Raw genomic sequence first — 27,301 nt, 5'->3', positions numbered from 1 at the left:
TTAAAAATCGTTAGATATTTGCGCTGACGTCACACATTCAGAGGGGTATTCCTAAGCATTAGCCCCTCTGAATCAAAATGCTGCAATTTTGAAATTCAATATTTCCGGTTTAAGGCATTTCTCGATGTTGTGAGTGCCGAAACCGGTAATTGTGAGCCAGGGACCCCATTTTGGCTATCTCAACTCAAATCTAATGTTAAGGTGGGAGGGTCCCTTTAACTACCAACCCATCCATGCCATGGGCCCATGGTTTTGCTGCTCACGGAATGCACTACAGCCTGCAGCAGCAAACAGCGCTCCAGAGGGGCGTTCACGTGCACCGCACACTGCTGCGTGCGGTGTGTGCGGTGCGTCCAGCAGGCGTGGGGGTAGGGGATGGGTAGGCGGTTCTGACGTCACGGCTGCGTGCGGTGGACAGTCCGCTGTGGACGGTCGTCAAGTTAGATGTAAGTGAATCCTAATCTATAATCTAAGATTCGGAATCAGGTGAGCCCCTACGATTTGGACCAAACTTGGTCAGTGGATAGTACGTAACGTCCTGATTACGATGCACCCAAAATCTTAGCTCGGCCCGCCATATTTACGAAGTTACGGATGTTTGAATTTCAAGGTCATTCGGGAGAGCCCCTACGATTTCCGTCAAAATTTGTGTACGGACACTCTAGATGCTCCACATTACGAATATCACAAAATTTAAGCTCGGCCCGCCATATTTACGAAGTTACGAAGGTTTGAATTTCAAGGTCATTTGGGTGAGCCCCTACGATTTCCGTCAAAATTTGTGTACGGACACTCCAGACGCTCCTCATTACGAATATCGCAAAATTTAAGCTCGGCCCGCCATATTTACGAAGTTACGGAGTCACAAAGTTACGGAATTTCAAGGTCATTCGGAGAGCCCCTCCGATTTTCGTCAAAATTTGTATGCGGACACATTACATGCTCCTCATTACGAATATCATAAAAGCTAAGCTCGGCCCGCACTATTTCAAAAGTTAGAGATGTTTGAATTTCAGTGAGTTTCAAACGTCAGTAACTTTTGAAATAGTGCGGGCCGAGCTTAGCTTTTACGATATTCGTAATGAGAAGCATGTGATGTGTCCGCATACAAATTTTGACGAAAATCGGAGGGGCTCTCCGAATGACCTTGAAATTCCGTAACTTTGTGACTCCGTAACTTGAAAAATATGGCGGGCCGAGCTTAACTTTTATGATATTTGTAATGAGGAGGATGTAATATGTCCGTATACCAATTTTGACGGAAATCGCAGGGGCTCACCCAAATGACCTTGAAATTCAAACCTCCGTAACTTCGTAAATATGGCGGGCCGAGCTTAAATTTTGTGATATTCGTAATGAGGAGCATCTAGAGTGTCCGTACACAAATTTTGACGGAAATCGCAGGGGCTCTCCCGAATGACCTTGAAATTCAAACATCCGTAACTTCGTAAACATGGCGGGCCGAGCTTAGATTTTGGGTGCATCGTAATCAGGACGTTACGTACTATCCACTGACCAAGTTTGGTCCAAATCGTAGGGGCTCACCTGATTCCGAATCTTAGATTATAGATTAGGATTCACTTACATCTAACTTGACGACCGTCCGCTGTGGCCAGTCCCGACCGGCCACAGCGAACGCTGTGTGCGGTGATGGAAGGCTGACATAGGGACGAAGTGGGCGGAGCTTCGAGGCTGTGTGCGGTCCGACCGCACACAGGGCCCGTGAACAGCCGTCTGACTGGCTAATAATTATTGCCAGACATAACCCAGGGTCAGGGTATGATGGACACACCAGAGAGCAAGATCTATGCTGCACAATATTGAACAGTCTTAAGTATTAAATCTATTATCTTTCCCAACACACTACGAAGCATGATTTTAACAGAAGCACTGCTGATTGCTGAAAGTGAAACTGACATCGATAAAAAAGAACACTTTGGCTTAAAACAAAACAAATAAATACATTTACCTTTCAGTCACAGTAATGAAGAAAATCTTGACTTATCGAAGGAATTCGAACTTCAAATTATTGGCGTAGTATTCCTCAGCCAGCAACGTGCGCCGCGCGCGCAGTGATTTGTGTCAACTGTCAGAAAGTCGCGCCACTTTGAGTGTGAAAAGTGTAAACAGCTTCATTTGTATACAACTTCTGTTACAGCTAGAAGTTGACGTCATAGAAATGAGGTTTTCAACTTGATATATTTCTAGAAAAGCTATATTTCAGCAGGAATTATTTGTCCAACTAATAGTTCATAGATGTGCTTAACTATCTTTAACTTAAAGATAGGACTTTAGGGGAATAACAAAAAAATTATCATCCTTATCTTTACACTTATGCCTCTTTTTAATGACGTCAGTAGGCAGTTATTCTTTTTGAGGTGTATTACCTTCAATACCGCTGATTACGCGCGCTCTAGCGTTCCTATCAAAGTCCACAGAGTTGCATGCCTATGTGCATGCCAATATATTGACATCAATCAAAGGTCCCAAAGCGAGAATATATCCACAAGGCTTGTTTCATTTTTACGAGCTCAGACTGATGCTGTGGAGGTAGGTACTATTTTTTTACAATTTATGGAAGTGCTGTGATGGGAAATTGCTAGTACTCTGTTTTTCTGTCTATTCTTGATCCATATGTTATTTTCAGTTGAACCTTTTTCACTAGCTTCTCGCTGTATGCATATCATTAGAGTTTGGCAGGTGGCTCACATTCAGAATTTGTACCATTGGATACTCTGTTTCAATTGTGACTTCCATTCAAGTGTTTTCTACTGACCCGCCAACACCATTGTTGTGTGTTACAGAGCACATTCTCTTCATCTTGGGTATTCATATTAAGGTGTTTGTGCTTGTCAGTGCCCTTATGTTTATTAAAGGGACCCTCCCACCTTCTAAAAAGTTAATGAATTGGCATGAAAGTGATGTTGCTCGGTTCAGAAAAAGCGAAAACGAATATCTACCAAATTTCATAGAAAAATATTCACTGGTTTTCAAGATATTAGACTTTTACTCTTGTTTACTTTTGGGATCTCCTCTGTTCCTAGCGACTTTATTTGAAAGTGCGGCACTTGTTGCGCGCAAAGCGGAATATACCACAGCATGCTAGGTACCAAACGTTTAAGTAAAAGATTTAAAATCGTTAGATCTGCTCTGACGTCACAAATTCTAAGGGGGCATTCCAATGCATTAGCCCCTTAGAATCCGAAAACTGCAAGTTTGAGATTCCATATCTCCGAATTAAAGCATTTTTCGATGTTGTGAGTGCCCACTGCCCAAACCGGTATTTTCAGGCCATGGCCACCAATTTGGCTATCTCAACTCAAAACTAATGTTAAGGTGGGATGGTCACTTTAAAGCCTGGTTGTAAAGGTTGCTACTTATGCATTATTGATGCATTAATGCATGAGAAGTTTTGGCATACCTATTACAATTTGACATGGTTTCTATAGCCGTCCAATAGCTATTCTTGCTAAGGTTATGTCCTCATCAGGAGGCAATACACTGATATGAAGTGGCTATGCACCGTCTGTGGCTATGGCTGATATGCACCAAATTGTAGAATGCATAAAAGTGTTTGAGAGAGAACTAACACTTGATGTTTGTTTCAGGTGCTCTCAACAAGATGGCTGATATAATAATATTAAGTGATGATGACTTTACTCCTCCTGCTGCTCAGCAACACAGAAAAGGCACATCAGACAGCAAGAAAGATAAGACTGCAAAACAGTGGAATGACATATTTTCATACAAATCACGTCGAGACAAGGGACACCATGGTTCTCAGTCACACTATTCCTCTCATCGTTCATCGGAGCGTTCCTCCCATCGTTCGTCGGAGCATTCTTCCAGGGCTTCATCTGATAGGTCGTCTCGGCACTCGAGCCACCGCTCGTCGGATCGGCGGGCGAGCCACCAGTCTCCCTCCCATCGGGACAAAGGTCGGCGCGAAAAGGAGCGGACGTCCTCGGGAAAGAGCATCATCACGCTCTATCTCTCAGACGACGATCAGTCGCCTGCCCGGACTTCTAACAACGCCTCTTCTAAAAAGTCATCTAGCAGGGATCCAAAAGAGAGCACGAGTTCCAAACATTCACAGAAAAGCTCGCATCATTCTGACAAAAGTTCAAATCACCATCGCTCGGAGAGGAGTTCCGAGGATCGTCACTCGAAATCAGCGAGCCATCATTCTAGCGCAAGTTCTCACAGTAGCCCATCCAAACATCCCTCCGTAAAGGTGACGCTCACTAAGCTCTCTTCTGATAAGGCCCCTGCGAAGGTCTCTTCCTCTGGGGCGAAACCCGCACATGGTGGCACGCCCAGTGGTTCAGAAACGGTCAACGGCCGTCACTCGGGCAGTCGCCGTTCGTTGGCTGCCGAGCTCGGTGTGACCAAAGCTGACTGCAGGCGGGACGATGACGCAGAACCGCTCAAACCCCGTGATCGTCACCTGCCGAACGGCGAGTGCTCCAAGTCTGTCGCGGATGACCGCACCGCTCGCTCCAAACGACCGGCTGGTGATGCTGGCGGCGAGAAGGCCATCCCGGAGCCCAAGCGTGCACGCCTGTGTCGCGTTGACCAGAAGACTGAGGAGACGTTGAAGCCGAAGCCGGAACCGGAACAGAAACCAGAGCCGGACCCCTGTCAGGAGGGCCTGGAGGAGGTGTGCACGCTGCTGAAGCCGCTGCTGTCCGGGCCCGAGCTGAAGATAGAGGCGAAGGTGCGGCGCCGCCACGCTGCCGTGCTGGCGCTGACCAGCGGGCGTCCCGGGCGTGTCCAGCACCTGATCGGTGTGACGCGCCAGTGTGTCGAGCGGCTACGTGCAGAACCGGACCGCTGCTTCACCGTGGTGCGCGGCTTCCTAGAGCAGCTCGACCAGTTCAAGATCGTGGCTTCGTCGGCACAGAGCCGCACCGCGCCGGGAGCAGCGGTGAAACCAAACGCCGGCGCGGTCAAGACTGATACAGCAACGACGAATAATATCGCCAAAGTCGCAGACAAAGTTGACAAATCGAAGAAAGCTAATGCAGGCGACGCACCGAAGACATCGACCTCACCCTCTGCGACAGTGAACGGCTCTGCAACGCTTTCTGAGGAGGACGAAAAGGAGAAACGTAGACATCGACGTCACGTGGCCAAGTTAGAGAAGACGCTGCGCCGGCTGGAGCGCGAGATCGTGCGTCAGGAGGAGCAGGAGGTGGACTGGGATGACGCCGCCGGCTCGTCCTACATCGTGGGCGCGCGCCTGAAGCGGCGCTACGTGCAGGTGTACCGCTACTACTGCCGTCTGGTGGGCGCCGCCGAGGAGGCTGAGAAGCTCGACTCGCGTCGCATCCGCTTCGACGGCACCCGCTACCCGGAGATCAACCGGCGCATCGAGAAGTTCGTCAACCGCACTCGCGAGTTCCCCGACTTCAAGGACGTGCTGAGTCTGATCGAGCAGGCCAACCAGCGTTGTCGGCTGCAGCTCGGCCCGACAGCGCTGCACGACCAGGCCAAGGAGGCGTTCCAGCAGCTCGGGGCACTGCTGCAGAAGCGGCGCCGCGCCGCGCTCGCAGAGTCCATGGATGCGCTGACCGGCGCCGAGGAGTGGCGCGGCCGCGACCCGTCCGCCGCAGATCCGACTCTGGGCGAGAAGCTAGCTCAGAGCGCCGCTGAGGGTTCCAAGAAGCTCAATGAGGTGTTTAGCGAGTTTGTGCAGCGTCAGGAGACGGTGGATGCTGAGCGGCGGATGAAGCGCGCCGAGACGGACAAGGACGGAGACGGGAAGAAGGAGGAAGAGAACGAGGACGAGGACGAGGATCAGGAGGACGAGGACACAGAGGAGTCTGAGGTGACGGACGAGGAGCTGGAGGTGAACCGTGAGGAGCCGGCCGGCGCAGACACTTTCGGTTTGGATGATAGTGATCAGGAGGACGCCCCGATGGATGTAAAGTCGTCCGAAACAGGGGTTGAGACGACGAAAAGAGATGAAAGCAACGGGACAGTGGATGGACCTGAAAATAAAGTGATGATCAACAGTGGGAAAGACGAGAAGACTGATGCGCCTGATTCGCGTAGCGCGGTAAATGTTGAAAATGGCACGGCATCTGAGACGATTGTTGATCTAGTGACCTTGTCTTCAGAGTGCAGTGAGGAGGTGGTTTCCGAGTCCAAGAAAGCTGAACTGCCTGCTAAGTCTCCGGACTCGCTTGCTGGGCCTCAGCGCGTCAATGGCGATGTGGTAGAAGTGAGGGAGGGTGTCAGTTCCTCGGGCACGCCAGTCGACGGCCCCGGGGAGAGGGCATGACGCCGCTCCTGAGCAGCGGCCAGTGCCGACCCGGCACGGCGGACGGGGGAGTGGCAGGGGGGGGGGGGTTGCATGCACACGAACAGTGCATGCACAGTTGTGTGGGAGTCCGTGTTTGTCGTCGTATGTGCTCGTATTCGATCTGGCATTGAATGCATAATATTGAACGTACTTCCATGTAAATTATAATTATTTGTCGCCTACATCTTGATTCTCGATCTAGCCTTTCAAAAAATATTGAACATTGTATACTAAATTGCTTGGAACGATGATCAGGGTATATTCTTATGATCGCAAGCGACCCGTATCTTCTTTCAAATCGGAGCTGGTAATGTGAAATTGAGCAGGGCTATGATGCTTCCCCAAAACCACAGTTTGGCGCCTGAGACCGTATCTTCTCGCATGATTGTATTCGTCACCACTGGGCCGTCACTGTTGGGTGTACATTGCAGCGTCATGTTGACGCTCACGTGGGTTTGAGGGGGTTGTTTGCCGTGTTCGATGCCGCTACCTATCTCCCGTCTTGCCAGTTGTACAGGGGACTAAGCGTGGAAGGCTGTGTCTCACATGGTGTATGTCTGTATGTTCATGTTTGGAGGACACCGGTGTGATTTCGTAACCCGAGTTCTCGGATATGTAATAAACATATGCCAAAAATCGTATTATGCCTGATATCCCCCGGACCTGGGCTGCCCTGCGCTGGATCCATTGCGCTATCTCGTTGGACCTGCCGTCTGCCACTCACCGAGCTATAACTAGCTTCTACCCACTTTCGGACCAAAAACAGCGTATCGTTCCTCCAGTGACTATTCAACACAGTATGGCTCATAACCACAAGACAGGCCACTACTGATACTGAGCGGGCGTTTTGCTGCATCGCCCCGGTGGCGACAGCGCTGCTGTTATTGTCACACTCTCACCTGCCCGCGATCGGCCGTCAAGACAGGCGCGCCACTCGACTGTTCCCTCCCCGAGACTGACTCCTGAGGTCAGACCAGCTGACCGTCTACTCGGCACCCGCACGGCGTCCCTGACACGGCCTCGACCCTGACGATTGCACAATTCGGCATGCCGGCCGTCTCTCCGAACTCGTCTACATTTCCTGACCAGGCGTCCCGCAGTCGCCTCGCTCTCATACATGGCTCAAATCAAACACAGATCCACCGACACCAAAACGCACACGATCCATTCAGATAAAACGTCAAAACTTCCGTGGCAGTCGCTTCCTTCCGCTCAATACGTCTCCTAATTATACCATCGGAAGTGCTCACTTCCGGTTGACGGCCTGGCCGGTGACCTTGTGCGGCAGCTGAACGAATGGTGACACGCCGCGCACCATGTTGTGGCCCAGGTCGTCGCTGTAGATGTCGTACGACAGGTGCTCCATGCCGATCTCTGGGTCGGTCTTGGCCGCGTGCACGGCGTCGTCGATCTCTTTCCGGATCTCGGTGTCCATCTCCTGCGAATTGGCAGAGCGGGATGAGTCACTTCCGCGACTGGCATTAGCAAAGAGCCGTTCAGGTTTTCATACAATGAAAATGTTTTGGCATTCGTTGCGATGATGTCAAGGCATTGGATAACAAGAAGACGTTCAACTCGAGCGCCAGCCGTGAATGTAAAATTTCGACTGATTGCTGTAATTGCTCTGGCAGTGTAACAAGAAGTTATTAAGTCCGCCAATGGATAAAGTTTTAATAAGAAACAACAGATCTGACGCCTTATGGCGATTTTCGAGCAACCATTCAATCCGTCATGTTATTGATCGTTTATTACGATTCAGCGTCGATCCGGCATGTTACTGACTAATTCGATTCAATAGCAACAGCAATAGATTCGATTCAATTCGATTCAATAGCAACCAACCATAGTCTTCACCAGCAGCTGTACGCAATACTTCAGTAATTACCGTCAACTTTACCAGCATAGACCACAACCCACTCCTCACCTTGAGTTCGTCGGCGGTGACGAGGTCGGCGCCGAGGATCTTGTCCCGGAACGAGGTGATGGGGTCGCGGTTCTGGCGCACCTCCTGAATCTCGGCGCGGGTCCGGTACGAGGTGCCCGGGTCCGACATCGAGTGGCCAGAGTACCTGCCAGACGGGGTAGGCAAGGGCGTAGGGGTAAATGAGGCGTCAGTGCCGGACGACCTAGGGTGGTGACGTGGAAAGTCAGTGCCGCCTCCGCCATTGCAGGGAAGTGACTACGAGAGGGGCTAGGGGTGGCAGAATATGTAAAAGGAAATGTTGACATTATTGGAATACGAGATGGCGGAAAAGATTGATCGACTCCGAACGGATATTCTCCAGCAGCGTAACGTCTAACCACGTTATTTGTATTTTGTAGATATCAGCAGCACCGTATGACAACTATGATGCAAGAGAAACAACAACAGGCTATGAAACAAACTTCGTTACACCTGCACATTTGCAGCATTTTCAGATGCAGGTAGTCAACACAACCTGAAGAAGTAGAACTCTAACACGTCTGAATCAAAAAGTTTGCATCTTCGCCATTCAAAGGAATTTAATATCGGTCGGGTTCTACTGGTAAAGCCCCGTTACCTGTAGGTCTCCGTTTCCATAACAACGGGTCCGTTTCCGTTTCGGCACTGTTCGGCGGCCCAGCGGGTGGCCTCTCTGACGGCCAGCACGTCCATACCATCCACCTGGGGACAGAAGATAGACAGAGACACGTTATCACCCGTCCCTGACGGCCAACGTCAATAACGTCCACGTGGGGACTGAGGACAGACAGACACGTCATCACCCGTCCTTCACGGCAGCTCGCACGTTCATACCATCCACCTGGGGACAGGCAGAGGGACATTTTCACCACCAGCCCCACGCACAGGGTCCTTCCCTCAATGACAATACACTCGTTCATCACACAATCATACAGATAGCGATTTCGACTGTCAGGATCGATGGCCACTGGTCATGTATGTATTTAGTCTCAATCGCAACCTACCCACCCACCGCAGCTGAGCACCCCCCGAGCGCCGCCATCCCCCCGCCGCCCACCTTGATGCCCTGGATGAGGTCACCGCGCGTGTAGTAGTCGGTGTTGTGCGAGCTGCGAGACACGGCCGTGCCCATGCCGTAGTGGTTGTTCTCGCAGATGAAGATGACTGGCAGGTCCCAGAGCGCAGCCATGTTCATTGCCTCGAACAGTTGACCCTGCGGACGGAGAAGCTTACTATGCATTTCAGACCCCATGAGACCCTGCTTTTCGGCGATAATTTCTTCAATTTTTGTCCAATGAGCTTGAAATTTTGGCAGACGATATTTCAGCTCAAGCGCCAATTTTTGTCAATATGGTCTCTTAACAAAATATCAAAATTTAGAGCACTTGTCGTTGGCTCGTAATGTTAATCAGTTTTTGCACCCGGATAGAGGCTCGCTCGCTACCGCACCGGATTGGATAGGAGCGCTGGCCAATCACGTTGCGCCGGGCCCAACTAAACTCCGCCCACTGGCCGTGACCGCGATGGGTCTATGCCGCTTCAGTCGGTGTCAGCACCGCGGAGAGGTCGGAGCGGGACCACGTGCTGGAGACAAGTGAAGCTGGCAAAGTTGTTTCGGGACGAAAGCCAAAAAAAAAAAATTATCCGTTTGAGGGCATTTGGTATCCTCTTCACCTTATTTTGGTATTTAAACGTCGAACCAGCTCAGAATATTCAGAATGATCAGAATCAAGGTAGGATCTATTGGAACGGAACCGGCCGTAGAAGGAAAGATGGATAGACTCTTGGACTCTGAACATTTATTTAAGCCGGAGTTGCACCTATCTCATCGTCAGGTTGGGTCAGGTCACTACCCGATTACCTATAAGATCATGTGTAAGCCTCTGCTTGACCCAAAAATATTGATATATTTGGCAGTGCCAATAAATGTTTCTGAGGAAGGCGCAGAAAGCAACAAAGTAGGATGAAGAGTCTCGGGCACGGCCGATTGCCTGGGGCATCGCTCCAGCGAAACGACCGTATTCGTGATTCGTGAAGCGGTGCGGGGCGCCGGGTGGGGCAGAAGCGTAATGTGTCGTATGGTAGAAATGGCCTTTATCGCGGTGTCATGTGTGTGTTATATTGTTAAGACGTGCGCAAAAAGAAATAGCAATGTGGCAGGCGGACGTTGGGCACTACACGAGAACGATCATCAATAAACTCGTATCTTTTTTGTAAAACTTAAGTAACAGTAGGTATGTCCTCAATGGTGAGGAAACTATCTCTAGGCTTTTACTTTTTATGTTTGCATTTCAACACACAAGCTCTGGGGGCAAAGTTAGTCTGGCGACCTCCTCAACCTAAGTCGATGATCAAATGGATTAGTCCTGAAGGTGTTCAGTGCTTAGTTGCACCGGGATGATATAAATCGACCACGCCGGCATACATTCCTAATCAAATTTCATATATCAAACACATAAATTGCATCATGTTAATGGTAATTCTGTTTTGCAATTTTGACGTAGTCTGACGCGATACATAATCTTACGCAATCATTTGAAATCAACAGCGTCTTTTATGCGCGTCTTTTTCACAAGCCCCGAATCTTGTGTGGAAATATATATTTTTTGTGATTGAACAAGGTGTACGTACATTTGTGATAGATAAAATTAGTCGAGGGCTTCAGCTGGTGCGTTACTTATGCGCGCTATTTAGCTCATTCGATGAAGTTACGGCTGCAACGACAACTGCACGGCAGCTACGGTCCATGCGAGCCGCCCCGGTGCGACAGCTACTGCCCCGCCCGCTCCACGCAGCCGACTGACCGGCCAAGGTCACCGCCCCGTCCGCCGGGAGGGCGGAGCTTAATGGTCACGTGTTTGTGACGTCATACCTACGCACGGATAGCCTCTACTCCACTGACTGATTTACGGAGCCGATTTTAACATTACGAGGCAACGACAAGTACCCTAAAATTTGATATTTTGTTAAGAGACCATATTGGCGAAAATTGGCGCTTGAGCTGAAATGTGCATTGTGAAAATTTGAAGAAAAATTGGACAAATAGTAAATAAATTATCGCCGAAAATTAGGGTCTCATGGGGTCTGAAAAGCATAGTAGGTTGTAGGTGACCGTATAGGGGTGGTTGGAACCTGGAAGAATACCAAAGCGAATCGTTTGACTGGAATAGCAGGTTCAATGCCCTCTACGCCCTCCTTCTTGGTAAAGAATAATGGAACACCAAAGGTTACATATGGTTATAAAGCAGAATATCGGCTGGCTGGAAAATTCAGGAGACAGCGGCCTTCAACATATCAGAGGGTTGGTGTCAGTCCTGCGAGAACGATCGACGGCCATCCGTACCTGATTGGCGGCTCCGTCTCCGTACAGTGTCAGGCACACGTTGCCCGTTTTATTGTACTTGTGCGCCAGAGCGATACCGGCTCCCATCGGGCACTGCCGGTGCCAGATAAAGGTGTCAGACAACGGTGTCAGGCAAGCGTCAGACGATACCTAGCGTCAAAATATCAATTGTCACTTATCAGGCTATCTATACTTTCCAGATAAAGGCGAGAAGCAATACGAGCGAATAATGCAGCTATGAATACTGAACTGACATTTTGGTTGCTTAGTAAGTATTGTATTACACCAGAATACTTCATCGGCCCCCCTTGCCCCTAACCACTATGTCGCATATCCCTCCCATCCCTCCCGTCCCTCAAACCGCCATGAGCCCGAGCGCGTCCGTCCATACCTGTGCACCCACGATGCCGTTTCCTCCGTAAAAGTTGGGCGCGTACATGTGCATGGAGCCGCCCTTGCCGCGCGCACAGCCAGACACCTTGCCCGTCAGCTCGGCCAGCACCTGGTGGTTGTGTAGGAGGAGATGGTAATGTTATTATACAGGCGGGAAGGGGATAAATGAACGCTGTATTTACTTTTTATCACACAGACCTATTTTCGATGGAATTGTATTACGAGGCTGTACTCTAGTTTACTGTTAAAAAATGTGCCTGTATGTAGCATTCCATACATCAGACCCTATCGGTTGGCAAAACTCTAGTTATACACTCGAGGATTTGAACCCGCGTTCCCAGGCGACTATACCATCCGGTCGCACGCACCTCCTTTGGCGCGGCGCCCATCTCGTAGGTCCAGCCGTGGCAGCGGTACGCCGTGATGACAGAGTCGCCCTCGATCAAGGCCGCCTTCATGCCCACACAGTTGGCCTCCTGCCGACAGCCACCAACCACACAGACACGGTCAGCGAGATGGGATGGCGTGACGTCAGGTGGGCGGTCAGCTGGTGCGTGACGTCATCGATGGAGAATAATGGAAAGTGGAGTGGGAGCGGGTGGAGCACGGCAGCAGCAGATTGGCTAACAACGAACACAATGGGGTTCGTTTTCTTGTTTGGTTGTACAGTGACTGGTGAGCCTGGTAAGCTATATTAAAAAAAAAAAAACAGCGGCTGCTATGTCCATCTCAAAATATATTCGCGAGGACAGAGCAGAGCGCCAATCTTCCAGTTTCCACGGTTTCTGCAGACGTCTCACAACTCTGCACATGGGTGGCAGCCGGCCGGCAGGCCTCACCTGTCCCGAGTAGAGGTGGCAGAAGCCGCGGATTGCCTTCTCCTTGTACAGGTTGCCGGCGGCCGTCTCCATGCGTCGGATCGTCTGCATGCGCCGGTACAGCTTGAGCGCATCGTCACGCGTCAGCGACACAGTCGCAGACGGCTCCGTCTCGGCGCGGTGCATCAGGGACGGCTGCCGATAGAGACATCTGGTGAGCGACCGAGAAACTAAAGCTTCATAGGATGCTCACTGGTCGTGGCCGGAGTGATACGCGGCTTTCACGGGCGCTTTTCATGCAGCTGATGTGTGAGCTTACGTAACGAATATAAACATTTATAACACCACAAGAGGAGGCAATCGCTGATCAAAGATATTCCAACACTCTTTCGACCAAAATCAAGAAACAAACAAAAGGCAATGAAGGAGCCACATGCCTAAACAGTGTAATAAGCTACCTACTCGGATTGATAGGTAGGTGTCTTTCTCTAAACCACTCATTCAATCCCACATCAATGAGACTGAAATAAGAGTTTGGGACCAGTCTGATACCCCCACCACAAAGCAGTCACAGAAAAGAACAGAAACAAACGGCCAGTCCGGGCGTCACTTACCTTGGTTTCGAACGTATGCTCTGTGCTGAGTTTTTTTGCCGAGGTCACCAGCGGAGAGACAAGTTTCTGAAATAGACCAGGCAGCAACAGCGTTATAACGATTGTATCCGGTCATATCCTCAAAAGGAAGTACAGCCTTCAGGATCAGCGGAGCCAAGACGAGGCCGAATTACGTCCAATCTAGCAATAGAGTAACGTGGTCTAGACAAGTTTGCTGATAGGCGAAGATGGGAAAGGTTTGGAAATGATAAGTTATTTTTCATAGGTAATGTTTTGAGCATTAGGTTGTTAAACCTTGTATCAGTGGCGGATCCAGAGGGGGGCATGGGGGCCATGCCCCCCCCCCCCCCTGGGACTCCCGGGGGCACCATCACGGAGGTTTTTTTTTTAATTCATCACGGAGGTCACCGGCGGGAGCTTTAACCCAGAGGTCTCCTAAGGGGGCACCATCCAAAAGGTCTATCGGAATAGGGTACCGTTTTCGGGGTCTCCCGGAGGCCCATTTCTGTCCCTCGCCTCGGGTGGGGCTGAGGTCCGCGGGGGCACCATCTCGAGTTCTCCGGGGGCACTATCCCGAGTTCTCCGTGGGCACCATCCCAAGGTCGGAGGGGGCACCATCTCGAGGGTCCGGGGGCATCATCCCGAGGTCTCTGGTGGCACCATCGCGACTCGCGAGGTCTGGGGGCACCATCCCGAGGTCTGAGGGCAGAGGTGGCACCACCCCGAAGTCTGCCTCCGGGGGCACCATTCCAAGTTTCCAGGGGCACCATTTCGAAATCCGAGGTCTGAAGGAGCACTCCCCCAGGGTCTGAGGGGGCACCATCCCGAAAAGTAAGTGGCCGAAATCCGTGTTTTTTTGGGGGGAGGAGGGGCACCAAATACCAGGGGGAACAATACCGTATCCCCCCTTGACGAAATCCTGGATCCGCCACTGCCTGGTATGTCCGCATATTAAGGAAATGTCACAAGATTTATAGGATAACAAAGTTAAGATTCATCTTTTTTTTGTAATGACCACTTGGCCGATAAAAAAGGGCAAAGATGAGCGGGAAATAGTAAACAAGAAAAAAGCTTGCAACCACATTGTGACTGCGATTCCAACGCTACATTTAACAAACATGACATCAACCGAAGAAACATTGGCATGCTAAGTGAAACACCTGACCACAATTGAACACAATACAGGCATAAATCTAGCTAAGTATTACAATGACGGTCAAATTCAAAGGGTTGGCAGAAGTGCAGAACTGAATGATAATAAAGGGACAATGGCTCCAAATATTGCATTGCTTCCAACCAAAGAAGAATCGCAGCAAAAATATTCTGTCATGAGAAATCAAGCGTGAAACAAACACCTCTGGAAACGGAAAAAACAAATGCAAGCCAATGAACATTGCAAAACGTGCTCGCTTACATCCGAGAGTGAGGGTTTGTCCAGAGCCAGATACACTGGCAGTGTGTCTAGTATTTACAAAGTACACTTTATTCGCGCTCCATGGAGATGAACATTTTCACGTGTTACTGACATTTCATCCATCGAAAAATATCCGACTTCGTCGGCTTTTGAGTTCCAGGGTATGTATATGTTTTCATTTCGCCTGTCTAAGCTTGTCAAGTCAGAACCAACTTTTGCTTCTTCAAAAGCGGCGGCACTTTTTTAACCTAGAGCGAATCTCTAAACAGGAACATATTTGTCAAACTGTGAAATGTCCTATCTAGAATGTAAGCACATTAAACACATTGAGATGTGTTCTGGATGCTCCTTTGTCGACTGCCATCATGTGATTTCGTAATCCGTTCGCCTACATGGGTGCGTAAGATAAAGGGGAATAATATCTATCACATATCAATAATAGTTGATTGAAAACGTCAAATATCCCAATGATCGTTGTCCAGATGGTTAAAAATTTATTGTAGCTCAACCTTACACAGGAATTCCTATGCATTGTGGAGGTCTTGACATTAGAGACATGATTGTAAATCTATATGGGACAGACGACCGAACGGCGAACGGAAGTGTGATCGGACGCGTCAACTAATGCACCAAGCCGGTGATCCTACCACTCAGTCACTGATCGTATAAGTCAGGGGTCAGCGCCGACTGTCTTGGCAATTCAAACACATCAATGTTTGGCTTCGCAATTATTCAAGGCTCACTCGTTGAGCTAACCAGCCTGGTGCGGGCTATTGGAGCGAAATAACTAGACACACTACCATGTGATGATCGTTTGCGAGAACAGGAATATACTAAGTAGAGTAGCAAGGCAATTACGTGATGCATTATGTGGCATAAACGAGAAAAACGCTAAACCTGCCTAGTGCAGCATAAATGAAAAAGGAATGCTTGGAACGAATCATATAAATGTAAACTTAGCACTGCCTGTTCGGTCTCTACCAGTGAATCGTCGACAAAGTCGCCGTATCCAAAGTCCGGTGCCTTCCATGAAGCCAGCTGCCGATAGCGCACATGGCGACATTTTATCACACTGCTTTTTGCCTCTGTCCCTAGTTCAGCATTAGTAAATCGCATAGGAAGGCATAAAGAAGCTTGATAGGCAAAAAGGAGCTCCTTCCAATTGGGAGTGACCCATACAGTGCACAGTGAAAATATGTGACACAATCTTATAAGTTATGTTTCATGTTGTCATGCATGTACCCTGACACAAGTGGAATAAATATCTATAGTTTTGAAGTCTGTAGTAATACAGCAGGACTCAATTTCAAAAACTTTGACACAAAGCAAGCTGGTTGGTTGGAAGGGACTGAGGCATATAAATCTCTTATTAACAGTCCACAATGGCATTGAAAAACAAACACTAACCTCAACACTTTATTTGTAATGACCAACATTGACCAATCAGAACATATAACTCTTACCAGTTGCCATATGATATGAAAGCAGGGAGTGAATCCATTGTAACACACATGGATTATGAGTTGACAGATAAATGATGCCAGTTCAGTAAGAAAAGTGGTGATTCTTTGTTGAATAAAGCACAGTTATGGCTAATAGCTATGTATAATGCAAGATTGTAATGCAAAAAAAAAATGGAGAAAGAAATCGGTCAGTTACAGATCCACAGAGGTTAGTGCAAGCAGTTTGATAAGTATCAAATGATAAATAATAATAAATGGTGCAACTTACCTGTCTCATAGGCTGGGTTCGAAAGCTGCCAGCAATTCTGGATGCAAGCATGGTGATGGTTTTGCTATATGCTGCTGATATAGAGCTGTCAAAAAAGGTACTGGGTAATAATTTGGAAATGAAATACAGAAGCATGTACCTGTATAGTCTGTTTTTATTCAAGAGGACTGGACTCTGGCTCCAAATATGTTTTCCAAACAAGAATGTATAGCCAGCAAAACTGAAACAGGCAAAAACTGAACCTGGGAAAATCAAATGTCAACTAATTCTAACATGTGATTCCTTCCTAATAATTTCCATAGATGTATTTTGGAGCTAGATATTAGAACAGTGGTGATGTCATGCTGTCAAACTTGCATTGCAATGCAATGCATAAATTGCAATGCATAACTACCATGAATGGACAGACCCGTTCTCTTGATTCTAACCTTGGTAACAATGAAAATGAAATTTTCCTCAAATTTGTTGACACTTTTTGCAATTGTATGGACATTGGGTGCCAGCTGCCACCAATGACATCATCTAAGTATGCTCATTTTTGCAGGCACAATTTCCAGGGCCCTGTTCATGAACCCCGGCGGTCGCTGCAGCCGCTGCGGTCAGCCGGGCTGTTGCGTCACGAAAAGGGGCGGGGCTCATGTAGTATGAAGAATGTATGACGGCACCTTGCTGCGGCTGCTGCGATCTCTGCGGCCACAATCCAGCGACCGCCGAGCCGCAAGAAAACTAATTGCACTGAACTTGGCGCACTGAAGTCAAATAGGCGCAAGCCGTGTTGTCATGGAGACTATTTTGATAACAAATTATCTAGCGGTGTACGTCAGTTTAAACAATTGTCGGAAACTATTTCGGCAGCAGACGGTGTTCATGGAACGCTGCTGCGGCCCAGTGAGTGATGACGTTTCAAAAATGGGCGGGGCTTAGAACCTGCGGCTGGCCGCAGCGACCGCAGACTTCATGAACAGGGCCCAGGAATTCACTGAACAAAATTTGAAATGTAATATTTTTGCAGTAAGAAATTATTGGCCAGCACTGATGCTGCCAAAACTGAAAACTCACGTGAGAGCTTCAATAATGAACTTGGAGCCAGAGTTCTTTTGAATAAAAAAGACTATAATTACCACAATTTCTTCACAATCAGATTATCGTTAAGTCACACATTATAGGAAAGGCTGATGAGTGATGACTGAAACTCTCAGGGCAGGTGCTCGAAACAATCGCCCTGCTTCGTGCAACGCCTACTTGATCTAAGTTTTAAGCGATAACGGGGAACATCCGGATTAATCCACTGTACCCTCAAATCAGAAGAAAGCTACCGCTCCACTGCACCTATATAAAATATCCCCGCCAACAACACCCACACTCTCACGCCACCCGAGCCGAGGATCCAGTCCAAGGCTATATAAACCAGGTAGAACGCTCCCGACGAAAAAGTGGTGACAAGCGATGATTAGTTGCCGCGACCCTCACTTGTTCAAGACTATATCCGCAAGCAGCATTTACAAGCTAGCGGAAATCGACCAATCGGCGCTCGCCAATAATCAACGCTGATTGGCCCGATGCTCGTGACGAAATTGCGGGGGACTGCAGCTATAACCCTATGGCGTTTAATAGAATTATGACTTTTGAAAGGGATTTGTATCAGTTTTTGTTGGGTTTGAGGCCATTTTTGAGCTTGGATATTCTTTCCGTGACCTTTGACTATATAATAACGACATTTAATCATGACATTTCTATATACTACCGGTGTCACATCGGCCAAAAAGACCGTAAGTACATACATGGGATAGACGGACCACTCCTGATATGGGGCCACACATACCGGCGTGTGGTCATCGGAGGTCCATGAGGGCTCGACATGGGCCCTTTATGGGTCGGTATAGGCCCAGCGGGTCCAGTGCAGGCCTACCAGGGGCCGGTGGCATATAATGTAAGGCTGTTTAGGGACGTTGAGGGCTCATGGGGGCCATATAGGACCATTAGGGACCACATAAGCCAATCAGGGGTCCATTTAGGCCAATAAAGGCGCTTCAGGGACTTGAAGAGGCCATTCAAGAGCCGTGGTGGGCCCATGAGGGAACGGCATTGGTCCATCAGGTGCAGTCAGGGGATGTTGTACGGGTTTCTCAGTGGCCCATTTGGGCATATCAGTGACCAATTTAGACCCAGCAGGGGGCTTTGTAGACCTATCAAGTATCAGTGGCTGGTGATGTTTTATCAGGGGCCAGCGTTAGTCCATCGGGGCACGGCATATGCCCATCAGAGGTAATTGCGGGCCCACGCTGAACAATGATGGCCCTTCAACGGCCCCTAATGGATCTAGATTGACCCATGTTCCATGATGTGTCATGTATCATGTATGCCCCTATGGCAGGCCTACTCAGACCCCTGATGGACGTTCCCGGCCCTGATGACCCTATACTGAATCCTGGTGGGGCTCTAAGAGTCTCCAATAACCCTTCGTCAACCCATCATTACCATACGCTGGCACTAGGGGCCCCACATCAGCCGCAGGGCAGTCCGTGCCATGACAGCATGTCTTTTGGGCCGATATTACATCGGTAATATTAATCAAAATCATGATTTTATGGTGCCATTATATAGCTAACAGTCATAAGAAATATATTTCAACTCGAAAACAGCTCGAAACAGCATATAATCTAAAAGAAACCCCACCGAAATCCAAAAGCCTATTCGGGTCCATAGAGAATAACTGCGGTCCCCCGCAATTTCGTCACGAGCGTCGGGCCAATCAGCGTCGAGCACTGCCGAGCGCTGATTGGTGGATTTTCCGCTAGCGCGTGAGTGCTGCTCGCGGAACAAGAGTTCGTCGACAATCCTCCACAAACGTCTGTCACCACTTTTCGTAATGCTAAACAGCCGGAGCGTACCCCCCTGATCTGACCTTCGTCAGTAGCGGTAACCGCCTTGGAGAACATGGCTGGCATAGCTGGAGAGAACGACACCAAAAAGCGAGATAATCTTGTGAGGAAATTACAAGTCTTGCCAAAGAGTAGTCAACAAAAAATGAAGACGTGAAGAGGAGGGAAAGCAGACTCACCGTGGAATCTTGCTTTAATAGTGGGAAGCCGCTCGGGCAGAGTGAGACGAATGAGACGAAAAGCTGTCGAGACTAAATCCACCAGAATTCAATTTCACGCAAAGACAAGGCTATTTTTGATAAAAAAAGAAATGCTGAACAGGACGGGAACAGAATATCCCGTAAAAAACACCCTAGCACTTAAGGGAAACTGCAAAAAGTCTACTAATCTATAAAACCACGCGAACCACGCCGTCAACCGATTCGTTGAAAAAAAAAAAAAAATACTTTTCATGTCCGTCAAACTGGCAGCAGATTCACGTGTGTAAGAACATTCGACCGCCCCCCCCGGCCCCCCCCCACTATGCGTTCGGGCCGACCACGGTGACTATGAATACAAAACACTAAACAAAACACTAATACTGGGGCGGGTCAAAACAAATAGCCTCATCAAGTTTGCATTCTGTGGGTTACAGTCCTGATCGTTCTGCTTCATTAATATAATACATTTATACGATTTATACCCAAAATGAAAACGCCCAAAACGAAAATAACGTTGAATCAAGTGATGAAAAGATCTGCCGTGATTGTGAATGGCGTGAAAGAAAATCAATAGAAAACAGTATATGTAATGCATAGTCGACTACAGAATGATGTTCCACTCCTCAGAAGCTATCAGTTGACCGGAGCGCTAAGTTGTGCCGTTTATCACGTGCTACCACCCGTAGGGGGGGGGGGGAGCGGGGGGCCGTTTCGTCCCCCCCCCCCCTAAGATCTCGGAAATTTACCGGCTGATTTTCAAAATTCAAACGGCGTTCGATAGCCCCAATAGGTAACTACCTTATGACCAAATTTCATTGACCTAAGTCAAACCAATGACGTCACAGGTCAGGTCAAAGGTCGGATTTTCACCGTTAACATTTCACGGTCATTTCAAGAAATGTGTTGTGAAATCGAGTAAATTGGTAAGTTATTGAAAAATGGAACCATCGATGGTACAATGTTCGTCAAACACATACTTCGCTATATGAGGTCACTGATACCAGGTCAGGTCACAGGTCAGGTCAAATTGGTCAGGTCACTTGGGGTCACAATTATGAAAGTGTCGTGTGATAACATGTTTTATGGTCCATTTCACATGACAAATGCGATTATGCGGGTCAGGAAGCTTTTGGGGCCAGCTTAGGTCACGGTTTGGTGAAGGTCAGGTCAATGTCAGGTCAAATTAGGTCAAATTTCAAAGTTGATATTTTTGCATAAAATGGGTATTGATTCGATGCAGCTCGTCACGGGGAGTCCAATGGTGGTCTGTTTTGCCCTACGTAGTCTAAAATGGCAAAAAATTGAGTTTGAAAATTTGACGTCATCATTTTTGAAGTTTTTTTCGTTTTTTTCGCCAAAAAAATGAAATTTGGTATGTAGATAGAAGACGGTAGGTACTATCACATACATTCCAGTTTTTTCGAAACTCAAAAAACTTTTTGAGTTTTTGGCTAATATATCAAAAAAGTTGCTTTTTTGATTTTTGTGAGTTAAAACTAAAAAAAAAAAATCCGAGATAGCAGTTTTGTAGCCCTGTCAATTCTACACCTTTGATATTTGATCATTTTTCTGTATCTTTAAAGCCCGTAGGCCTGACAGCTCTTCTCGCGAAGGTCTTTTTTCGGTCGAAAATGGCAGAACATGACGTCATTCTGACGTCATTTGTGGCCAACCTATCACAGCCTCTGGAAATTTTTTGGTCACAATGTGTAAAATTGATGCCCCCTGTAATTGCCTGTGAAAAGTGGAACATCATTCTGTAGTCGACTTTACACTATTAGTAAAGTAATCTTCAGCATACACGCCTCGCAAAAAAAAACGCAAATGTAATCACTATTACAAATGAGCCAAATCATCAAACGCAAATGAGTAGCAAATAATTGAGCAAAGTCAAGAGCATTAAAATAAGCGCACCGAAAGCACATTTTCTTGGTAATTAATTTAGAAATTATTTTGTTTTCATTTATTGCATTCAATTTGGAAGGATAAGCCATTTTTGAATTATTTGAGCACCTTCTTAGTATTTGTTGATGTTTTGTTTTAAGAAGGCTTTATTTTAATTTATATTTCCGCTTTATGTGCTTCACTTTCATTTTCCCGCTTAAAATTCAGTTGCCATGGCAATTATCGTCTGCTTGCAGCACGTGCAGATGTATTGTTGTCGGTCATTCGCGGTCTGCTTGTCGTCGTGTGCGTGTGTCTCGTAATTTAAGTTTTGATTTTGGTGGTAAATCCCTCTTTCGATTTAAGCATGATGTCCGTCAAAGGTATTGCAGCTGCACTGCTCGTGCTTGCATTGGTTTCGTACCAGGTGTACGCTCAAGAAGCGGCGGAGACTACCCCTGCCGCTGATGGTGCAGCTGCTGCTGGTGGAGATGCGGCCACTGCGACTGAGGCCGCCGCCGGCGGTGACGCTGGTGGTGACGCTGGCGGTGATGCTGGTGGTGACGATGCTGGGGCGGCTGGAACGACAGCAGCTGCAGCGGATGGAGAAGGGGGCACTGAAGCCCCGGCCGCTGCCGAAGGAGACGTTACAACTGCTGCAAGTGGTGAGTGGCATTACCAGTGTTTTTAACACGGTCTTTGTTTCTAACAAAGACCCATATTTACTACCGCTGGTTGCGCATGAAGGGTAACGCTTATCACGCCTTGTCCGAGCTAGCCATGATCAGATGCTGGTGTCAAAAACTATTGCATACTTCAGTCAATTGATCGTTCACTTTGCCCATCTATAATAGCTACACGGGCGGTCGTCTTTCGCAGTTTGCGCTTAGGTTGTACTGCCGATTCTGGTCACTAGTATTGTCCCCCCTTCCCCGCAGGTGCCGGCGAATTGCAAGCCTTGACCAAGTTTGTAGCTGTCATGGTGGCTGTGTCTCTGGGCCTTCTGGCAAAGAATGATTAGCTGGTGGTAACTACGAGAACACCACGAAAATGCAGTTTTGCACAACTCGGGTATCCGGGAAATCTGGAAGTGGCCATAGGGCGAGGTTAACCAAAGGCATCGCTTCGAGCGATTCGCTGAAGGTGATCGAACGGCGAGATGCAACATTAGAGTCGACCACGCATAGGTCGTCTGGAGGGTGGCATGAATTATGTAGTAATGACAGCTTGCTTCGATGGACGCACAGACGTGCGGATTTTGAGTGATACCTACTTCGATTAGTTTAGCACATGACAACAATAAAGCAATGTGATTAGATTACCTGTTTGTAAGCTTGCCTTGGTGTGTGGCAATCAGAGGCAGCTGAGAAATGAGAGCCTGGTGTACGGTACTTAAAATTTTGTGCCTGGTATCGTCGTGGGAATATTCGTAGTATGCAACCAATAAGGGTCATTGCCCTGAGAATGAACAAGCGAGACATTGGGCCCTGCACACGCGAAAGAGCGATACGAAACCTCCAACTAACTTACATGCCACGTCTGCCTTCCCGATCCCTTGCTCCGATCTGTGCAACGGTGTGGCGTGTGCGAAGTGATTTGTCTAGGAGGGGAGGGGGGCATGGGTGTCGATTTGTATACATTTGGGGGTGCTGCAGCACCCCCAATGCTCAAATGAGCACCCCCAATGGTTTTCCGGGCACCCCCAATGGTTTTGTCCCTCAATAACTCTGCTTGAGGAAAATAATTGTTCTGCAGTAGTTCACTACTAAAAATGAAACAATTACGCAATTTACAAGGCATGAAATAAAGATGTAAAGAAAAGAAAATTTAGATTTAAGAAGAAGGGCGAAAAAAAAACGTTAAGTTGCAAAGATGGTGTGGGTCCGTCGTACACGGGTGTCGGACCCTTAGAGCTGCTGGCGCGTACCCTTTACAAGCCGGCAGGGGGCTCCAGAGACCGGCGACGGGCCCTCAGAGGCCGGCAAAGGGTCATCAGAGGCCGGTGGTATGTACCTTCAGAAACCCTGTGGGGTCATCTTTAGAGACCGGAACGGGCTCAGGCGCTGATGGGGCCCTCAGAGTCGCCGGTGTGGGGCCTTCAAATGTCACCGGTGGCAGGGTGGCCGTCACATGCGCACTTGTGGGGCCTTCAGAAGCTACGATGTTGGGCCCTCAGAGCCGCCGATATAGGGCCTTAAGAGGCACTAGTGTGGGGCCCTCAGATATGGCAATGTGGGGCCCTCGGACTGGAGGCGCCGGTGTGGGGGCTCTCAGAGACACTGGTTTAGGGCCATCACAGGCGCGCGTTGGGCCCTCAGAACTGCTGTTACGGAACGGATCCTTCATAGGCCGACAAGAAGATATCAAGAGGTCACCGGTGCCTTCAGGAGCCTTGTGGGGTTCTCAGAGACTGGCATGATGCGCTCAGACGCCGCTGGGACCCTCCGTGCCACCTGTGTGGGGCCGTCAGGGTCGCTGGTAACTGTCAAGGGCCCTCAGAACCGCCCATGTAGGGTTTTTAAAGGCATTGGTATAGGGCCTCAGAGTTAGGGGTGTGGGGCCCTCAGAGACGCCGGTGTGGCGCTCAGGGGCGCCGGTGAGGGCCCTCACAGTCGCCGTTATAGGGGCCCTCAGAGAAATGGGTGTGGGGCCGTTACAGGCGGGTGTGCAGCTCCTAGAGCTGGCCCCCTAGAGGCCGGTTAAGACCCCCAGAGGCCGGCAAGTGGCCCTCAGAGGCTGGCTTGGGGCCCTTATGGAGATCTTAATGTTAGTACTTTTGGGCCCATGAGGTGTTCTTACGAGCCCTGTGGGGCCCTTCTGAGTCCAAATATAGCCAACGTGGACCCTCAGTGGCCAATTGGCGCCGCAGTGCCCCTCAGGCCCGAATAATCCGATGGGCCCCTGAACCTGATGGGGCGGGGGGGGGGGGGGCTCACGGGCCCACCTGGCTACGCCACTGAGGAAAATCGTAAACCCATGAATATCGAATTGCAATCACCTGTTATTTTTTTCAGCGATTATTGTGATCGTCTGATAAACGCCAGAGCCTCGTAGCTATACCGTTGCCTCCCGCGCAATGTCCGCCCCTGCAGACCGCAGGGGCTGCTGCACCGGTGCTAATCGCGGTCATCGGTTTCTGTCACCTTATTACAGAGGTGTCGGTGCTGCTGCCGAGCTGCCGGCAAATGTACGCGTTTTTTTTCGGAAAGATGTTTATGTAATGAGGTAGCCAAGTACTAGGACGAGCAGAATGATTTTGAAGAACGTTCAACCTTTGGGAAATATTAGTGGAAATCCCGGGATTATCAGTACCTTATGGGGATACACAACAATGCCTTGTAGGTACGGTTGTGCCCCATGGCAAAGCTACAATCTTTCACCCGGTGCAGGGGTTGAGCACCCCCAACCATTTTGAAAAATCGACACCCCTGGAGGGGGACATTAATTTAACCGGTTCCTAGCGGTTTACAAAGTTTGAGCTCGATAGGCCAAGCCGTTCTTGAGATGTGGAAGCGGGGCCCGGCGCGTAAGCAAGACGTGTGCAAACGACCCCGACGGACTTCCATGGGGCACCGGCCAAAACAGTCAGGGGCGTCGACGCGTAAGGAAAACTGGTCCGACTTTTTCTCGGGGGGGCCCCCGCGAAGGCGCATCAGGGCCCCCGCGAGCCGCAGCGGGGGGCCCCCGTTGCCGCAGCAGGGGCCCCCGTGGCCGCAGCAGGGCCCCCCGAGAGCCCCAACAGGGGCCCCCCGCGGCCGCAGAAGGGGACCCCGCGGGCCGCAGCAGGGCCCCAGAGGCGCAGCAGGGCCCCCGAGCCGCAGTAGGGCCCCCGCGGTCTGCAGCAGGGGCCCCCGCGAGCCACAGCAGGGCACCGCCTTGTCGAAGAAGTGGTCCGACTAGTCGGAAAAGTCGGACCGGTGTCGACGCCCCTGAAAACAGTTGAGCGCGAGGCCGGTTTAGTGAATTTTGAACATAAGCGCCCCTGCCGCTCGAGATACGTAAGCGACCCATGCACGCGCACACGTGTAGTAGCGCCCTAACCGTAATGTAATGGCAATCCGTACAGTAGCGGCGGAAAACCTTCGATTAAGGGGGGACGCTGCCGACTTTTGGCCCCATTCTTTCCATGCAACGCCCATAGGGCTGTTAACACGCGCACCGACGGGGGTCTGCGCCAACTTCGTACCGACGGGGGGGGGGGGCGGATGACCGCCCCCCATGAGATCTCGAGAACGAACCAAGATAGTGACAAGCGGTAAACGGCAAGGGATACGCACGGACAAGGTCTACAATTTTTACAAAGGTCATTTTCAGGTCAGGTCAAAGATGACGTCACAGGGGTCAAAAAAGTCAAAATGGCGGCGAGGTATGGAGTTTTTCTCAAATAGCTTTCGAACTAGTCAATATAGGAACAAACTAAGGGCATCATCGTGATCCTCTCGTCAATCCGCATCGAATGATATATATGTTGACCTCGAAAGGTCAAGATCAAAGGTTGACCTCAGGCCACGTGACCTCGAGGTCATCATGTATATCATTCGATGCGCCTTGACGAGCTGAACACAATGAGACCATCCGCGCGGCTGTATCTTGTTCCTGTACGGGGTTATTGTAAAAAAACGCTGGTGACCTTTGATGACGTCACATGACCTTACAGCTGCCCAACAGCAAAACAGACCTCAAGGTAGTGAAGGTTGATCGTAGATGAGGTTATGTATGGTTTATGGGACCATTCCGACCCGTTTTAGTGGTAAAAACAGGGAGTTGATTTTTCCCCCATTGACTTATAATGGGGAGGTCGAGAAATTGACCTGACCTTAGGTCATCGATATCAAAATTCTGAGATATACAAATTGTAGCTACTAATGACCTTATAACATTTTAAGGAATTGAATGCTGTAACTGAGCATGATTAATTATGGTGGAGTTAGATAAATATAGTAGTCTGATGCTCATTAAGCAAGCGAAGCGAGCGTAGTCTTTCCCTAGATTAACCCGCGCCCAGATGGGGTCTGCCGAGCAACGCGGTCTGATGGGGGGGGGGGGGGGCATTTTAGCCCCCCCCCTCAGATCTCGAGAACCACGCAACATAGCGACAAGCGGTAAACGGTGTTGAATAGCCCCAACGGGGAACTACCTTGTAGTCCAATTTCATTGACCTCGGTCAAACCGATGACGTCACAGGTCAGGTCAAAGGTCGAATTTTCATCGTTTACAGGCATTTCAAGAAATGCGTTGTAAAATCGAGTAAAATGCATTTCATTGAAAATCATCGATGGGGAAATGTTCTTCCAACAAATATTTTGCTACTTGAGGCCACTGATGCCAGGTCAGGTCACAGAGGTCAGGTCACTGGGGGGTCACAATATGAAAGTGTCGTGTGATGCATGTTTTATGGTCCATTTTACATGGCAAATGCGATTATGTGGGTCAGACAGACTTTAGGGCCAGCTTAGGTCACGTTTTGGTCAAGGTCAGGTCAAATTAGGTCACATTTCAAAGTTGATATTTTGCATAAAATGGGTATTGATTCGATGCAGCTCGTCACGGGGAGTTCAATGGTGGTCTCCGTTTTGCGCTACGAGGTCTAGAATTGCTAAAAATTGAGTTCAAAAATTTGACGTCATCAATTTTTAACAGTTTTTTCGCTATAACTTGGCCAAAAAAAAAGAGGTATCGATCTAAAATTTGGTATGTATATCGAAGAGCGCAGGGACTATCACATATATTCCGGTTTTTTCGAAATTCGAAAAAATTTTGAAAATTTTTTGAG

The 27,301-nt window shown here is 49.0% G+C and overlaps 3 protein-coding genes and 1 long non-coding RNA gene across 14 annotated transcripts in view; 2 read left to right on the top strand and 2 right to left on the bottom strand.

Annotated features, from left to right (window-relative positions):
• LOC122377682 (pumilio homolog 2-like) overlaps positions 1-2,074 on the bottom strand; it is a 98,280-nt gene extending 96,206 nt beyond the window's left edge. The window contains exon 1 of the mRNA XM_043358003.1: positions 1,970-2,074. The gene's annotated coding sequence lies outside the window, so the exon portion shown is untranslated. The remainder of the gene's footprint in view (positions 1-1,969) is intronic.
• Positions 2,075-2,385: 311 nt separating this feature from the next.
• Positions 2,386-6,943, top strand: LOC122377678. Its single transcript, XM_043357990.1, has 2 exons — positions 2,386-2,550; positions 3,609-6,943. The coding sequence occupies exon 2, from the start codon at positions 3,623-3,625 to the stop codon at positions 6,284-6,286; it is 2,664 nt and encodes an 887-aa protein (XP_043213925.1). The 5' UTR covers positions 2,386-2,550; positions 3,609-3,622; the 3' UTR covers positions 6,287-6,943.
• Positions 6,944-7,075: 132 nt separating this feature from the next.
• LOC122377680 (pyruvate dehydrogenase E1 component subunit alpha, mitochondrial-like) lies at positions 7,076-21,530 on the bottom strand. 11 transcript variants are annotated; one of them, XM_043357999.1, is made up of 11 exons: positions 21,485-21,530; positions 16,563-16,647; positions 13,418-13,483; positions 12,825-12,998; positions 12,354-12,461; positions 11,984-12,094; positions 11,593-11,685; positions 9,307-9,462; positions 8,848-8,951; positions 8,232-8,376; positions 7,076-7,745 (listed from the first exon to the last, which is right to left on the bottom strand). In XM_043357999.1, the coding sequence occupies exons 2-11, from the start codon at positions 16,611-16,613 to the stop codon at positions 7,554-7,556; spliced, it is 1,200 nt and encodes a 399-aa protein (XP_043213934.1). In that variant the 5' UTR covers positions 16,614-16,647; positions 21,485-21,530; the 3' UTR covers positions 7,076-7,553. The 11 variants fall into 11 exon arrangements, with proteins under 11 accessions (XP_043213934.1, XP_043213935.1, XP_043213931.1 ...); XM_043358000.1 differs by lacking the exon at positions 21,485-21,530 and adding an exon at positions 19,891-19,970; XM_043357996.1 differs by lacking the exon at positions 21,485-21,530 and adding an exon at positions 17,857-17,989.
• On the top strand, positions 21,094-22,846 carry LOC122377681. The gene is made up of 2 exons (XR_006255902.1): positions 21,094-22,193; positions 22,467-22,846. It is a non-coding gene; the product is annotated as an uncharacterized LOC122377681 (long non-coding RNA).
• The last annotated feature ends 4,455 nt before the right edge of the window (positions 22,847-27,301 follow it).

This window comes from Amphibalanus amphitrite, unplaced genomic scaffold (assembly GCF_019059575.1).
Source record: "Amphibalanus amphitrite isolate SeventyFive unplaced genomic scaffold, NRLGWU_Aamphi_draft 000049F_arrow, whole genome shotgun sequence".
NCBI lineage: Eukaryota > Metazoa > Arthropoda > Thecostraca > Balanomorpha > Balanidae > Amphibalanus > Amphibalanus amphitrite.
Note: the sequence above shows the minus strand (reverse complement) of the source record. Positions and strands in the feature narration are given on the sequence as shown.

What these genes read in the sequence shown, in the direction of transcription:
- LOC122377678 (XM_043357990.1), top strand. Translation starts at nt 3,623, where the DNA reads ATGGCTGATATAATAATATTAAGTGATGATGACTTTACTCCTCCTGCT.
- LOC122377680 (XM_043357999.1), bottom strand. Translation starts at nt 16,613, where the DNA reads ATGCTTGCATCCAGAATTGCTGGCAGCTTTCGAACCCAGCCTATGAGA. An exon ending in GAACCCAGCCTATGAGACAG is followed by an intron (nt 13,484 to 16,562) that starts GTAAGTTGCACC and finishes GGTCTATTTCAG; the next exon opens with AAACTTGTCTCTCCGCTGGT. An exon ending in ACGGCATCGTGGGTGCACAG is followed by an intron (nt 11,686 to 11,983) that starts GTATGGACGGAC and finishes TGGCACCGGCAG; the next exon opens with TGCCCGATGGGAGCCGGTAT.